This window comes from Phyllopteryx taeniolatus, chromosome 17, assembly GCF_024500385.1.
Source record: "Phyllopteryx taeniolatus isolate TA_2022b chromosome 17, UOR_Ptae_1.2, whole genome shotgun sequence".
In the NCBI taxonomy this organism is placed as follows: Eukaryota; Metazoa; Chordata; class Actinopteri; order Syngnathiformes; family Syngnathidae; genus Phyllopteryx; species Phyllopteryx taeniolatus.
In genome coordinates this window covers 18,503,044-18,520,270 of record NC_084518.1, presented here as the reverse complement: position 1 = coordinate 18,520,270, position 17,227 = coordinate 18,503,044, and the positions used below count along the sequence as shown (strand labels likewise).

Sequence of the window (17,227 nt, the reverse complement as noted above, 5' to 3'; positions counted from 1 at the left end):
TTTAGGAGGAGAACACATATTGTGCTAAGCCATCCTACACACCAAATAAATTACTTGACATCTTCCCCTTGAGCTTGTCTCGGCAGAAGTGAAGTGAAAAAGGGGGTGGGGGCACACGGGTTCATCAATGAGTGTCAACGACTCGGTTGAAGCAGGAAACAGATGGAAAAGAAATGAACGTCTGGATGTGAATGACGAGAAGGTGAGAGACTCATAAACCTTCCCGGCATTTCGGAATGTCTGTCAGCACAAGCCACCAAACAGGAAGCGTTTCGCCGGGCGCACTCTAGTCCGAATCAGACAAGGGGATGATGGCGACTGACACGTGGAGATGGAGGAGGGGCGTTTAGGGAAGAATGAGTTACTCTTGCCTCAGCCCAGAAACGATCGACCAGATATCACCAAAGAAGACATATTTGTCAATTGCAGACAATAAATTCCACCTTGCCGATGGTGGCCAGATTATTGGGTGCCTGACTTAATCTACCTCTTAGTGCCACAACTATCAAGTAGTAATCTTAGAAACTATCATTTCTATACTAAATAACACTACGCAACTGTGCCACATACAGTACATCGCGTGCAAATCGCTACAGATGTGTTTTGCTTGTCGAATTTGGTTTCAAATCAGGGTTTCAGGCCAGTGTGAGGGTTTCTAGCTCTCATTTAAATCAAATAGATCAAACACACCAGAGATGCTGATTATTAAATGCATTAATCTGTACAGACCGCTACAGACGTGCTTTTGCTAGTGGAACTTGGTTATAATAAGTTTTCCTCTGACCAATCAATCAGGGCAGAAAAATGCTGATGTCATCAAAGGCCAGCACTCTGGCCCTGTGAGGATGAATTTAAAATCTGATTGGTGGAGATAACAGTTCAAGAAAGTCCCATTGCTGATGTTGTTTAAGTTAGATCGGCCAGGAGCACTGATTCTGAAGGCCCTGGGCAGATTACATTGACATGGCAACACAGAGGCTGAAATCCGATTGGACAAAAAAAAAAAGAAAATAATCTACTATCCACAGTCCGTACTGGAAGCAGTGTAGCCAAGAGAAACGCTATGAAAGGAAGAGAATTGACTGCTGGGGATAAATTAATACAATTTCAAGGAACAAATACTAGGATAGTTGTTGTAAATGTAGATAGTGCTTCTGATAGTATTTAGGCCAGCAGAGAAGGCCTTGACAATCCACCACTGGCGCCTGGAGAGCGAATCGCCGGGCTGAACGTTTCTGTCTTGTAGACAAAAGAAACCCGAGAGCCTCTTGAGACAGAAAAAAAATGAAGGAAGATACAGACCGCGAGCATGTCCAGAGAATATCACGGTCTTGTCTTCATAGCCTGCAGCGAAAGGAGTCGAGCACAAAGATGTGTCTGTTATTTGTTAGTTGGTTCTCTATTGCCCCTGCAATATTTAGTAACAGAAAAACATTATCTACAGTGCCATTCAGAAGGGTGCAGACATTAGCCAAGTTGATAACAAAAGTTGTCTGTTAAAGCGTTTAAATCGATTACAAAGTCTTGCGAGTTTATTCTTGGGCCAGGGCCTCACAGTTTGACGGGAATCCACCCTTCTATTATCTATAGCAGTTCTTCATTATGGTCGCGGGTGAGCTGGAGTCATTCACGGGACACATACCAACAAACAACTATTCACACCTATGGACAATTTAGATTCTTCACTGAACCCAACATGTGTGTTTTTGGAATGTGGGAGGAAGCCAGAGAAAACCCATACAAGCACAGAGAGAACCCAACCAAGATTTAAACCCCCGATACTTAGAACTGAGGCAGGCATGCTAACCACTAGTTCACTGTGCTGCCTTCATTGAAATCAGTTCAATATTCGGACAAAATCCTGCTCTGAGATGGCAACCGTGAACGCAAACGTGCTTCCTTGTACTCAGTAGTCTGCAGTCCCGCAAACGTGGTTCCTTGTACTCAGTAGTCCGCAGTCCCCTGCTGTCATCACTTGTATGCTCTCGCACCCAAAAAACAAAAAAAACACAACAATCAAGCAGTGATCAGAGTGACGTTTGCGGTTCTGCACGAATGTCGGCCTAATTCCAACAGTCCCAGGCGGTGTCGGCGTGACTCAGCTTGGTCCGACCCCCCCGTCCATCCATTGTTTCCGTCTTTGAAGCTCCCGTAGTTTTGCTATTTTCAACTGCGCAAAGACAGGAGAGATCCAGCAGCTTTTTGGTTGATGAGGACAGGAGGGACAACAAAGCGCTTCCAAATATAGAAGCAACTTTGAGATTTCTCCCACCGGTAAGAGGTTTGAGGACAGGTAGGTAAAAAAAAGTATTAGGTGGGAGAAGCAAACGCCGTACTTTGGGGCTAATGGGTTGAAGAAGCAATTACTCTGAGGCCACAGGCAGGACGAGGGCCCTCATGACTGGCTCAACTACACCAGTTTCCTATTCCAGACCCAAATCAAACAAAACGTCCTCCACATACACTACTCACAAAAAGTTAGCGATATGGGGATTTGGAGTGAAATTTCCGCATGAACCTAAAATCCGCTAGAACTTTTCCAGATGTACTTCATTTCATTTCTCTAAACTGTCCAAGGGTTCAATAATTCAGTACTTTTTGCGCAAAGTGTTGTTCACTCGCGAGGAGCTGAAAGGCAAAATTCAGAAACGGTGTTTGATCCGTGAAAATTTCCAAGGACGTCCACTTCTATGCCTCGTACAATACCGAAAAAGATAAAAAAAAGTGTAGTCTATTCATGGATGCCGTTCGGCTCCTCAATAGACGACAGCAAATTGTGCAAACAAAAGATGATGATGAACACCAAGAAGTACCGGCAAAAAGGACTATCAGTGCTTACTTTGCTTAATCCTGATAATGAGTCCGCCTCGTTTTGGAAGGAAACTGCTGTGGCGAAATAAGGCAGGAAATTCTGTTTTCAGGATGAGGGGCTGCGTATTATTTAAGCAAATGTGTCTATTAACTTCGCATGTCGATTTACAGTGTGCGTCCCTAAATCTCCTGCTTCTGACCCTAAAATTTTAAATTTGGCACCAGTGTTTTCACGTGAAAAAAAATTAGTCTGGAGTTTTTAGCATATCTTCCAGTGATTGATTAGCTCAATGCTAAAGACAGAATAACCGAAGTGAGCATTTAACGCTCGAGAAGACGCTAGCCTTTTCCAGCTTCTTTCAGCCCTTTGTTTGGTGGTGGCCTTGAGTCTGCGGGGGCCTCCGACACTCAAGATTGTCTCGGTTGATTGAAAGAAAAACACCATTTTCCCACAGTGGTTTGAGAAGACCAACTGATAGACACCCGTTCGGTTCGGCAGTGAATTCAGTTCCAGTCAAAAGAATCGTAAGTGTAAGTTTTTTTTGTTGTTTTTTTTAAATGTCCTATTAGATTTCAGCCTCTATGTGTTGCCACGTCAATCTAATCTGCTCAGGGTCTTCAGGATCAGTAGTGCTGGCTGATGTAATTTACTGTACACTATATTAGCAATAAGATCCGCCTTTTTCCGTCCTCTGATTGGCTGGTCAGACCTGTTGCAGCAAAGTTTGACTACCAAAACCATCTCTAGTGACCTGATCTAATACATTTAATAATCAGCATTTCTTGAGAATATGATGTATTTTATTCACAATTTGCTCATGTTATGGTATTAAGAGATGGGTCAAGTCCCCACTGAAAGCGCGAGTAGCCCTCCACCGCATCCCAATGGCGTTTCACCGCGCTTCAGCTTTGCTAAAATGGACGTGTGCGCACAAACCAGGATGAGCGGCTGTAAAATACCGAGGCAGCCGATGACGTGGGAGCACAACTACTCTGTGTTCATTTACGGCGCTTCTGCATTCTTGCCGTCACCTTCCTCATCCCTCATCGTGACGCTGACCTCAGTCTGACACGCCGCCGCCTAAAACACGCTAAGACGTGTTTCGGGGATGTTTGCTGGAGGTTAAGACCCCGTTACGGTGGTGGAAGAAGTGTAGATGGAGTCCATGGGTACGAGCGATGGTATCAGCTCAACAACAAGACTGAAAGAAGCAGCTGGAGATGCCCAGAAGAGGAGGAACATCTCCCTGTGGTTGTGCCCCAGCTGGTTAGGCAGCAGCAGTTATTGATTATGATTATTTGTCACACACAAAAGGGAGGACAGTGAGCTTCCGCTTTTGCTGATCGTCTTCTTCAAATCGGTATGTGTGTACCCCGCTAAAATGGACCCCCTTTGCTTCGCTCCCATTTCCACTTCTGTCCAGCCAGCAGAGGTGACTCAGCAGGTAACGGCCTCCCCGCACAGCTGGAGGGGAGCGGACGGGGTCACGTGACAGCAGCCCACGGGGGCCGATCGGCCGCTCCGCATTCCCGACCGTCTGCGGATGGTTTGATATCGGATAACCTTGACTCGCTCGCTCGCTCTTTTCTAGACGCGTCACCTTCGCTGGCGTCTGACATTTGCGGTTCGCCGAGGGGAGTCTTTTTTTCTTCTTCTGGTTTCTGGCTCGGGGGCGGGGATGAAGAGAAGACCTTTGGGATGAGCACAGACAGCATTCTGACATTGAGCAGCAATGGCATCAATTAAACATACCAGAAGAGAGCGTCCATCTGCTACGGTGTTCCGCCACTATATTGCGCTTCACCCCGATTTTCACTAATCACGGCCTGGCTTCCACTAGACTGTACTTACTCACTGCAATGCCCTCGCATGTGGGAAAGGAGACCCACAATCCGCTGTACTGAACGCCGGTAGAGAAGGAAAACACAAACACAATGAGCCAACTCGCGAGTTATGCACTTATGCAGTAGCTGCTGCTGTGGGCCACGACTCACATCCGGACACTCACGTGCAGGCTTCTAACACATAGACACAACGTGTACATTATTTCCTATACATTTTATGCTCGTATTATTATATTATTGTTATTGTGTGTGTTGAATACGTTTACAGTGTTTTTCAAAAGTGTGTTTTATTAAGATTATTTGTATTAAAAGCGTGTGGAAGGGTTAATGCTATACAAAAAAAAAAAAAAAAGAAATTTTGATTTTCACCTATAGCAAGTGGAACTGGAACATAACCCCGGTCGCTATTTTCTTGAAGCTAGGTTTTCCATGCCCATTGCCCTCATCCAACTGTTGTTGAATAAATACGACAACACGAACCATCTTACCACTTTATGGGCCCAATTACGCCAAAATAAGACAAACTGGGATATAGTTGCTGTTCATAATCACACCACAGAATAATCTGATTGTGTAAAACTTCAAGACAAAGAACAGGAACTGGAACTAAAGCCTTTTAGTTTTTTTTTTTTTCATTTTTTAGTCATCGGTCACTGTGATTTTCTCCCTCTTGCATAACAAGGTTAATGACTGCTCGTTCCACTATCGGCGCAAACACGACTTCACCCCAAATAAGAGGACACGGCCGCCTCATCCCTCGCGCGGATCGACCACGCTCGTAATCGCCTCAGCTCGAGGCGGACGGACGCTCAGACAGCGACGCGTTACCATGGAACGGAAATGAAGATCAGGCCAGTTCGCAAATGGGGGGGACGTCGCATGATTGGGAGTACGCCCATCCATCCTGGGCTTCCCCTGCTTCTAGACTCGTTTAAAATTCCGGGAGATTTAAGACGATGCTAATCAAAAGCAATTGCTTCTGTGATGCCACACTTGAAAACTGATCTCCGTCAACTCTGAACACAAGGCTGAAGGAAGGATGTTTGATGAGCACAAGGGGGGGTTTACGCCGGTGTTCCGTTCCACCCAGTGGTTGCTACTCATTGCTACATTACTTTCTTTATATATATATATATATATATATATATATATATATATAACAATAACAACCACCAAAGAGTTAGCATGTCCGCTATTGGTGAAATACAGGAAATACGAAAGGCTAGCTAGCTAGCATAGCTAACGTCACTTTGTTTCCTCTCTGACAGTACTTCACAAAGTGGAGAAGAGCAGAGAAGTAGCGACTCATTTTCTGAGAAATAAGCACTTTAACTGTTGGACTACATTTTGATTTTATTTGGAATACTTCAATTACGTCACAGATCGGCAGCTAGCTTCCCAATGTAGAAAGATCATCCTGATGATTGTTAATCCTAAAAGCTGCGGTTGGATTCACCACCACCCACACACACAGGGCATAAAAGTCATACATCCTCATATTTTCAGTATCAAATCATCACCAGAATCCTAACCAACCGGCCTCCAGTGTTCCCGGGATAGCAGACATTTCAAGTCAGCTGTTAAAACAACATTGATGGCGTGCTTCCTACACTCTTGCCATTGAAGGGTGTATCATTACTGGAGCAGCAGGGGGTGTCGGCAGGGAGGGGGTTTTCCGTGTTGTTTGGGGTCAGCCGTGTTTGGAAGTCTCTGCTTTTGTTCAAATCTCATCAAGTGTGAAAAACGGGGCCAGGCCCGAAGGCCTCGGCGTCGTCGTCATCTCCGTCACGCCGACATTTTCGGGGTTCGGAACACACCTTTTTTGCTTGAATCTTAATGAGCACAACGAAAAAAAAGTGCAATTCTTTTTTTGTTTGCTTGTTTGCTACGCCATTTCTGTGCCATGATTCACAACTAGTAGCTGAAATAAGCTAACTTTCTAATCATGTTACTCAACTGCTCATTTGTTATGTTAGGGGTAAAGAAAGTGGCAATCGAGGTCCAAGCAAGTAAAACAAAGTCTTCATTAAAATGCTCCACGTCCACAATTCTCTGCACCGTATTCCAAATTTGTGCTGACGGAATTGATTGATCGAGAGTTGCCTAGTTCTCATTTAGTTCACTTTGGAATGATATTTTCATATTTCATTGCACGGCCATTCCAAAGGGTCACAAAAGTGTCGGCTTCAGGTCTCTTTGGAACGGTCCACATTTGATGGCGTTTCCATCGTAAAAGGTCACAAAAGTGCCCGTACAGTTCAGGTCACTCCAGAACCGGTACATGTTTTTGGGGCCTGTCCATTACAAAGGAGCAAAAAAAAACAGTACCAGTACACTTCAGTTCACTTAAGAACAGTACATATTTTTGGGCGTTTCCATTGTCACATACATTTCAGTTGTGGTCACTTTGGTGCAGTACGCAATTTAGTGAGTTTCCATTATAAAGGGTCATAGAAGTGCCTGGTATCAGAGATCCGTTCACTTCGGAAAGGCACATCCTGTATTTTTGATGGTGTTTCCATTATAAAAGGTCACAAAATTGAGCTGTGCAGTTGAGTTGACTTCAGAATGGCACACGTTATTGCGGTCCGATTGTAAAGGATCACAACTAGTTCACTTTGGAATGGTACACATTTAATTGCTTTCGATAAAACAACAAGTGAGTGCTTACAGTCCACAATTGCCTGTGCCCAATTCCAAATTTCTGACAACAATTGATTGATGAAGAAGACGCCCGCCTATTTCCAGACCGGAGAGAGCCAGAAGCTGATGGCTCCGATTCTCATTTCCCCATCATGTGATCGACTCCAAGCAAAATATCCAATCTGAGTTACGATGTTGAACAAGCCGTGTTTGTTCCCAGCTAAGTCTATTTTCAGTTTCACACCAAAAATCAGCGAGAAATGTAGTTTGTTGTACTCCGCCGGGGTTCTCCAGCTGCTCGCTGGTCACGTTCAAGGACAAGCAGCTTACAGTTTAACTACAGCTCTGCTGAAAAGTCAAATATGACCTCCCTCAATGTTACCTGCTCCATTGAACCTCCTGAAGGAATAAATAATTCACAAATCACTCGCTGCTGGAGCGAATAAACAAACTGCTCACAATGCTGAGCAGGAAATAAGTCCATTGAACGGCCAATTTTTCACAAGGATACCCCTAAAAACAGATTCCAAAAAAAACATTCATTCATCCGAAGAATAATTAACAGTGATTCCAAGCGGTGGAAACACAGTAGAAACAACAACAGACTATTTCTATAACCTACTAATCCATATTTGGGGGGTGCTAAAGAGCAAATACTGCAAACAATGTCCAAACACCCTTGTTCTATGTTGATTCATACTGGCAACCAATATCGATTTGCGACCCCATCAAGCTGTCACCGCTGATTTAATCACACGCGATAGTGGTGGCTTCTATCCAGACGACTAGAACAATGCTTGCGTGTTGATTGGTTTTGAATGTTGGCAGGATTGTGCAAAAGACCCACTGTAGATAGTATCGTTGCCGGAGTGCTTAGCAGAGTTTATTGGATTTTGTTTTAAAGATACTTCAGATCTTTGGTACATATAAACCACTGATGTATCCTCCTGAACAACTAGATTTTGGAAGGCAAACTGCGTAAAGCGAGCAGATGAAAGCCACAAGTTAATGTCGGGCTAGTGTTGTTCCACTCCAGTCCTGAATGGGGCAGTACGTCACATTGCTGTCAAGCTAATAATCACAAGAGGAAGACAGTGGAATGCTAATTGTAAAAACTAACTATGTAATGGGCAGATTAATTGACCCCCTTGATAAGAATTCCGTCGTGATGTTTACATAATCCATATATGCACGCTGGCATGTCCGTTTTTTTTTGGGGGGGGGGGGTTCGGCACAAAGTTATATATATCTTTTTTGTTTCCGAGAAAGGTGTTTAACTGCTTACTGCATTTCAATGGAGCAAATGAATGATGCAATTACAAACAAACTGGAATTTTAGGGATTAAAAAAACATTTTTTTTTTAAATGAACAAATACGTTATACTCATGACGATAACTCATGTTAGTTCAAAACATAAACACATAACACATAAAAATTACACATTATGTCTTTACGTGGCCAAAAATTGCCACGAACAAGCTGAGAGGGTTATAAAAATCCAACTAGGCCTGATTAACAGGAGAAAACTGCTGTCATGTCTTACATGTTGTGGTTGCTCAAAGTCAGCAAATCATGTCATCACATCAAACATGTTTTTGAGCCCTTAAAGCCTTTGCGACTTTGAAGACCTTTTTTTTCATTTTTCTTCTTCTTCTTAATGTTATCACACGTGCCCAAAGTTGGCTGTGTTAGTGTAGTGAGGACGGAAGGCCACAAAGGGTGATGATGGAAGCCTCACTTACATCCCCCTCCTTCTCCCTTAACCCACTCCCACCCTGGCCTCGCCCCTCTCCACGCTCGCCCTCATTTTGGGGATGCAGGAGCTCATCAGTATCTCAGGCACACACACACACACACACACATTATAAAAAAAAAAAATAAATCACAAATTGCTCCCATCTGGCTGCAGTGCAAACATAGCTGGGTGAAAAAAAGAAAGGGGAAAAAAAGCTTCTCACTGAGGCTTTGCAAAGCTCCTAAAACTTACACTTTTACAAGTTTATACACATTTGAATCATGTAATTCAAAGCTACAGGATCTATCCTGGTTGTGCTTCCAGTCCTGCGCATCCTCCACCACAAAGAAAAAAATATATTAAAAAAACACCACCAGACAACAGCATCCATCCCACATATGGAAGCCGGGAAAGGTGCGAGGTGAGCGGCGTGGACCCGGCCGGGGACCCGCTGGGGACTCACCAGTCGGTGTCGGAGCTCTCGTCGATGACGTCCTGGTAGGCGGTGAGCAGGGCCAGTCTGTTCTTTGCGAGGTTCACAGCCATGTTCGAGCCCAGCGGAGCATCCAGGCCGCTGCTGATGGAGGAAAGACGCGGAATGAGTGAGGAGGAGGAGGGGGAGGAGGAAGAGGAGGAAGAGGAAGAGGAGGAGGAAGCCATGACTGGTGGAGACAAAGGAAACGTCACGGTGTCCGCCAGGTCCTAGCGCCGCACCCGCCCACCTCAGTACACGACAGCACGGTGGCGCCTCGATATTCAATTTTAATCCGTTTCGTGACCAGTGTCGCCACATTAGTAACCTTCAGCAGCCGCATAAGTGAGATTAACCGGGATACGTGTTCTCAGACACAAATGAAGCCGAAGAAAAAAAAGTCTTGGACACGAACAGGAGAGGGCGCCATATTGTCACCCAGCATGACATTGCACGTCATTATGCAATGCAACGCAACGCAACGCAGTGATCATTTCCTAATTTCACCATGTCTTCGCGATATTATTACCACCGACACCTCAGAATATATATGTATATAGTTTATGTTTATCTAAGATTTATTGTTCTCAAATTTGTAGTGGAACTTTGTGAGGCTTCAGGCGACACATCCATAGTCATCTGCAGGCTTCTGTTGCACAATTTATTTACGTTTGTCATCTCAATGAATTACAATAAATATATTCGAATATTCCTGTGTGATCATATGTTGCTACAGCTTGTGTTCGAATGTAAGTAGTTTAGTAAGAGTTATGATTACCGTGCTAGTTTCCTTAACCCGTCTGTAGCCTTTAACATTGCGTGTTAGCGTCAAGCTGGCAGACTTTCGTAAGACAAAGTAAGTTGTAGCTGTGATTTCCGCTCGCAACTCAAGACAAAAAAAATATTTATCGGTCGAGCGACAGCTCGTATCTCAAAAAAAACTTGTAAATCGGATCACTCAAAAGTCGAGGCAACACTGTACAGCGACCCGCTTTACAAAATTGGGAATGCAATAAAATACATACTGATCTGAAGTGAACAGAATTGTACCAGGCACTTTTGTGACCCTTTACAATGGAAACTAACAAATCTTCTCAGCCAAAGTGAATGGGAATTATTAGAGTTGCTCGACATCTCGTGACCATTTTGAAAATAAACACATTCAAAGCCGTTGATGGAGTAAATAATTCTTTTGTGTGAGGTCTTCACCAACTGGAAATCGGGGCTCTTTCCCCCCCCTCATTTCCCGGAAACATTTATTCGAGAGGTTTCCTGCATTGGCCGGTGGCGGCGGCGGTGGGTGGGTTGCCGCGGTAACCCGCTCGCCTCGTAGCGTCCAACCCTACACGGGGGGTGTTTTTCTCCCACAGACCTCGGGTGTGGGAGGGGGCGGGGGGGTTGGCTCCGAGCCCACATACCTTCATCATTGAGGTCGCAGTATAATGGAGGACGCAGTAGGGGCCTGAATTGACACGTCCAGAAATGTTGTGTTCAATTTAGAAAACTCTTCTTTTTTTTTTCTTTTTAAATTAAATTAACTTAGCGGCTCACTAGTTTGCATTCATATTTTCAGCACACTACTAGGATGTCAAATAAACGCCATAAAGTTTGGATTCTAGCACTTTGAAACACTGCAAGAATGATTAGCCTAGGAATGCTGTTGATTAGCTTGGAGCTAGCACAGGAATGCTAAGTCAGATCTAGGCACTTCTGATTGGCTGTAACTCAAAATTGAGTGCAATAGTGGTCTTAAGTCCAAACATCCGTCAATCAATGTAATGTTCACTTACGATGCACTGGCATCCAAACTAAAAAAAGGTGCAATAATGAACTAACCCCCATATGTAGAAATTGGAACTAAACCTTGTTTTGACCAGTATTCACCTGGAAGATGTGTCTTTTCTCTATTAATTTCTGCACTTAGCTTCAAAATGACACAAATTGAGTTAGCCCACTCTCATTCTCATTTGCTTAATTAAACGCTATAATGCTAATTTCATGATTAAATGAAACTGCCCTTTCTTTTTTTCAAAAAGTGACTTATTATGGATTCATTCTTGTTAGTTGTAGGTGCTCAAGATTGGCCTGGAATTGGTCCAAGTCCAAAATCAATGAATAATTCATGAAAAATATAAATAACTTTCACTAACATGCTCTTGCACTGGCACGGAGCCTAAAAAGTGCAATCATGGACTACTTGATTTAATCATTAAATTAGCATTACACTAGATAATGGCGCCACTGAGAACAAGAGTGGGCTAACTCACTTTTTGTTATTTTTAAGTTAGGTACATAAAATGAATGGGGAAAAGGCGTATCTTTCAAATGAATACTGGTCTTAATGAAGCTCTACTTCCAACTTTATCATTTCATAGCACCTTACCGTCGCTTTCTCTTTAAAAGAGTGATTTCTGATGTATTAATTAATTCTTGTTAGTTATAGGCGCTCCAGATCGACCTGCGAATGTTCATTCAAACACTGACAACTATTGAGGGCTAACTCAATTTTTTTGGTCTTTTTTTTTTTCACGAGGACGTTTTATGGCTGCAGACAAATGGCTGCCACGAAATGTTTACGGCAATAATGGTCCAAGTCCAAATCTAACAATCGTTCACGAAAGATGATAGATAACATTGATCGGATGAATTCTTGTTACCTTGGAGGTCTGCTGTTTTCCTTGGGCACTGTTTTGATAGCCAGTGCGAGCGAGGGTGTGTCACATGGATAGAAATCATACAAAAACATCCTGTCCTTCTTAGGGGAATCGGGCCTATTCTGGTCCCGAGCTATGCCGCGTCAGCAACTGCGGAACTGTTACCTTTCCGTCGGTCCCTGAGCGTGACAGACCAAATTAGCAAACGGTACAGATTAACGCGCACTCTGCTTCGTGAAGAAATAAATAACACTTTAAAATATGGGTGACTTTAATCCGGCAAATGGCCACCAAGAGCACTTGTAAATCCTCAGATTGAGGTCAAAGCTTCTGCTAAAGATGGAAAAAAAAAAAAAAAAAAAAGCTTAGTTACATTTTAGGATTTTCCCCAAACTTGTGTATCTTCTCAGATGGAGCGGTAATATACATGTTTGGCTGTGGATTTGCAGGATTAGGCAAAAAGATAGATTAATATGACTATTTCTCCAGAAGAACATGACGTTCTACTTGTATTATGACTTTTTCCTCAAAATATTTGGAGTGTGATAGACTTTAGAAAATATATATGACATGATAGCCAATACTAAAACTTCAGGGTCAAGTAACATTACATTTTTCTTGTAAAAAAAATAAAATCAAATAAAAACTTGCCTTTTTTACTGAAAATGTTTGACTTAAAAATAGAAATATACTTATAATATTATGCGTCTGACTTTATCCCCATAACTTGACTTCATCATAATATTAAAACATAATCTGCTGAATTAACTTTTTTAAAATATGACATTATTCTTTTAATATTATGACTTTAATGAAGTAATATTACCTTTCTGGAAATAATTTGACTTCCACTGAGTATCATGACTTTTTTTACTTCCAAAATATGACATTATTCTTGTAATATTACAACCTTAATTGTTTTTTTTAAATAATTCAAATGTTTTCCAATGAATATTATACAACTTTTTTCTCAAACAAACAAACAAAACAAAAAAATAAAATAAAATGATTCTTATAATACTACAACTTTAAGTAACATTCATTATTACAAATAATTTGACTTTTTTGACTAAATATAATTGCACTTTTACCTAAATAATTGGACTTTTCCGATTGAATAGTATAACTTTTTTTTTAAATATCATAATTTGACATCATTCTTGTAATATTATGACTTTATTCAAGTAATGCAATTTTTTTTTTTTTAGTTTTTTCCACACTAAATTTTATGCATTTTTTCTAAAAGAAAAAAGACATAATTCTTGTGAGAAAATGTTATATCATCATGACATTTGTCAAACATACTTTTATTCATTTATTTATATTTATTTTTATTTTTTTTGTGGGGGTGGGGTACCCAATATGACATTATAGTATTCTCATTATATTATGGCTTGATTTATGTACTTCCTGTATTTTGTCATTTGAAATGTTTTGTTTTTGCATATTTTTGGTTTGACTACTGGTTTGTGGGATTAGGCCAAAACTATGGTCGTGTTTCCCTTCTCACACACAGTTCGGTACTTGCTCCCAATCTGTCTTTGTGCCCCTTTGGAGTGCTGCTATTGACTGATGTATTGATCTGTGCCTATAGTGGCACATCTGTGAAGGGGGAAGACAGATGGACACACGGCAACGCAACAAAAGACCAGGAAATCACTTTCCTCTGTCTGTCTGTCTAGATTTGTCTCGATCATTAATTCTGAATGTGATTTACCCCTCTATCTATCCCTATTTTATTTTATTTTATCCCCCTCCTATACATATTTCCAATGCTGCCATCTAGTGTCTCAATCTGGTCAGGACCGGAAGCGCCAATCCAGCCCCTCACGTCGAACCGGAACCGGAAATAAACAAAATTACTTCTTTTTTTTATTCACTATTAATAATTATTTAAAGAGATAGGAAAAAAAATATATAGCTATTTTATTGTGGACCAGCTACAGAAAACTAATCTAAAATGGTGTGAAAAAAATAATATTAACGGTACGGAAATTCTCCGGTGCAGTAGGTGGCAGTATGTATGAGTCGGAGCCATTGCCAGTGAAGAAGAGTTCACACTGTGTAAAAAAACCAAAGGAAAATCCGGTGGTACAAAATGAGCATATTTGCTCTCTAATTTGACATTCGGCAGTATTCATATTTATTGTCAAAGAAAATGTGTAAAATTCAAATGCTGAGGACGTTGGTGGAGCAGCGGTTGACAATGGCCGCCGACGAGATATTCGTGCTGTTCGAACGAGCCCTTGCAGAATACGACGAGGAACTTTCTCGAAGAATGCAAGAGTACGAACGTCAACTGCAACCACAAGACGTTGCTGGTTTGTTTGTTATTTTCCTCTTGTACATGTTCACCTGCTCTCTTTATTTTTATTGATCACATTGAACATCATTTCATCTCACGAATCATGTCCAACATTCACTAGCCGACTGTTGCGTTCAAGTACGTAGGATTTTTGGCATTTACTCGTCCCCAAAAAATATTATGACTATATTTCTGGGGGGAAAAAATATATTATGCAAGTATAGTATGTTCAGATGATTGGATTTTGAGGAAAAAAGCACCTGACAGAAGTGCAGACTCTCTCATAACTTCTTGCATTAACAACCCAGGCTAAACTTAGCTCCTCCCCGACATACAACGTTTGTGTCCTAAGTGCGATGTATCACTTCAACGTAGTTTAACAACACCAATGTACTACAGTCAACCCCTGGATATCAGCAGTATGGCATTTGCCGATTTGCATAATTTTGGGGGAACCCAAGCTCCGTTATCTGCTGAAAAACTCATCTAGTTGCTCTTTTTGTGTTGAGGGCTTAAGCAATAACTATTGCTTTGCCATCAGGTGCCATCTTGGGGCCAAGGAACTGTTGAAGTGAGTTGAGGAGCTTCAGTTAGACAAAAGTAGTCCTTTGCTGCCATCTTTTGGCATCTATAGGCAGTAACAGTAAGTACACACCTTTTTGGACGGATATTCGCTAATCACAGCAGGGCTCAAGTCAAGTCAAGTGGTTCATTACTTGCATTTTTATCCACAGTTGAGGTACTGTAATCAGCTTCAGTGTCATAGGTTGGGTCGTGGTCAGTATCATGTAGTTTACCTGGAATACAAGAAACAAACAGAAATTAGAAATGGGGTGGGGGTGGTGGTGGTGGTGTAAATGCAGTAGTGGTCCAAAAGTAAAACCAAACGATAAATCTATCAAGAGTTCACGAAAGGCGATAACATTGACTTATTCCAACATACAAAATAAACTGGGTTTAGAAAAAGTTTCGTGCAATAGTGGTTGAAGTCCAAACATCTGTGAAATATATTCATACTTATTAACGATGACAAATAACAATGTATACTAACATACAAAAGAAGAAAGTAGGGTTAGAAAAAATGTTTCGTGCAATAGTGGTCTAATTCCAAACATCAGCTGCACTAGCACCCAGACTAAGACACTTCTTACTTTTTGAGTCTGGAAGTTTTTGCGGGAGGTGACGCCGGGTTTCATCTTGGAGATGGGAGTTGGCCCAGATGTTGAGCTGATGAATCAGGAAAAGTGCTGAGTGCTCAGAAGGACTGGCCCCTATAGGTGTCAATTTTAATTAAACCTTGATTTAGACAGTCTAAAACAGCGGTGTCAACCTCATTTTTTGTCTCTGGCCACATCACAGTTACGACTTCCCTCGGAGGGCTGCTACGACTGTGGACCCACATAATTGAAAGATTACCTCATATACTGTAGTTACAGTATACACAACACATTGATGAATAACCAGTTTTGAAATCAGAAGCCTATAAATACATGTTTTTCAACTATTACATTGCTATTCAAAGTGGGATTGGTAAAAATAAAAAATTAAAATGCTTGCAAATATCTCCATAGTATTACACCAGAACACAATTAGCGATTTTGGTTTGCTTTCGTGGGCCACATAAAATGATGTGGCGGGCCGGATCTGGCCCCCGGGCCACCAGTTTGACACCTGTGCTCTAAAAGATACGCCTTTTCTCAACTCATTTCTGCACTTAAAAATGACCCAAAAAAAAGGAGTTGGCTCATTGTAGTTCTCAGCAGCTCAAATAATTCTACCAATTCCCATATCATTTTCCTGATTGTTCCCCTTGTGTCCTGCAGCTAATGAGCCCCCGGATGTTAAGGAGGAAGAGGAGGAAGTGTGGACCACCGGTCGAGAAGAGATCCCGCTGACTCTTGTCCTCGTCAAAAGTGAAGACGTCGACGCGACGGCGAGTGCCGACCGAGGCTCGCAACCGAGCACCGTCTCCATGTCGGAGACTTCTGCGACTAAAGAAGCGTTGAAGACTGTAACGGGCAAGAGGTTTAAAAAATCACGCGCCCGACCGTTCGACTGCGACGTCTGCCACAAAAGCTTCACGAGGAAGGTCAATTTGAGCCGGCACATGCGCAGCCACACGGGCGACAAACCCTCAGGGCGGAAAACATTCAAGCGGAGGGTCAACTCGACGGGCGAGAAGCCGTTCGCCTGCGCCTTGTGCGGCAAGGGCTTCACGCAGAACGGCAACCTTCTGCGGCACGCGCGGACCCACAGCGCCGACAAACCCTACCGCTGCGACGTGTGCGGCAGGAGGTTCTCGGACAAGCGTTACATCGGGGTGCACATGAGGACGCACACGGGCGAGAAGCCCTTCCCGTGCTCGGTGTGCGGCCGCAAGTTCTCGGACAAGAGACACGTGCTCAGACACATGAGCATGCACACCGGGGGACGGGAAGCAGGAAGCGCTGAGAACTCTGCGTTGATTACAATTACCATGAGTCGTGCGGCTGAAAACAACTCGACAGGATAATATGATAATATACATGCGTCTGAATTAATAATATATACTATATGGATGTGACTTACCTGCTTGTGATGTTAATGCTTCATCTGACACACTGTTTCCTCTTGACTGTGTTAAATAATAATATACAATGTGTAAATGTCTTTGTTTTGTTTAAACTCAACTCAGAATGGCAATAAATGGCTTTTTTTGTTATTATTATTGTTCACTATCTAGTAACCAAAATGGTTGCTTGCAATGCAAAAAGTGACATCC

At 42.4% G+C, this 17,227-nt stretch overlaps 2 protein-coding genes across 7 annotated transcripts in view; one reads left to right on the top strand and one right to left on the bottom strand.

The window, feature by feature from the left end:
* The window catches only part of dbn1 (drebrin 1), a 53,361-nt gene extending 43,645 nt beyond the window's left edge, over positions 1-9,716 (bottom strand). For 5 of the 6 annotated variants that reach the window (XM_061752911.1, XM_061752908.1, XM_061752912.1 and 2 more), the window contains exon 1: positions 9,499-9,710. In XM_061752911.1, coding sequence (XP_061608895.1) covers positions 9,499-9,695 — 197 coding nt within the window. In that variant the 5' untranslated portion in view covers positions 9,696-9,710. Of the gene's footprint in view, positions 1-9,498 lie in introns of all 6 variants that reach the window. The other variant, XM_061752913.1, reaches the window with a different exon arrangement.
* Positions 9,717-14,176: 4,460 nt separating this feature from the next.
* LOC133467732 (gastrula zinc finger protein XlCGF8.2DB-like) lies at positions 14,177-17,170 on the top strand. Its single transcript, XM_061752934.1, has 2 exons — positions 14,177-14,482; positions 16,290-17,170. The coding sequence occupies exons 1-2, from the start codon at positions 14,320-14,322 to the stop codon at positions 16,976-16,978; spliced, it is 852 nt and encodes a 283-aa protein (XP_061608918.1). The 5' UTR covers positions 14,177-14,319; the 3' UTR covers positions 16,979-17,170.
* Positions 17,171-17,227: the final 57 nt, after the last annotated feature.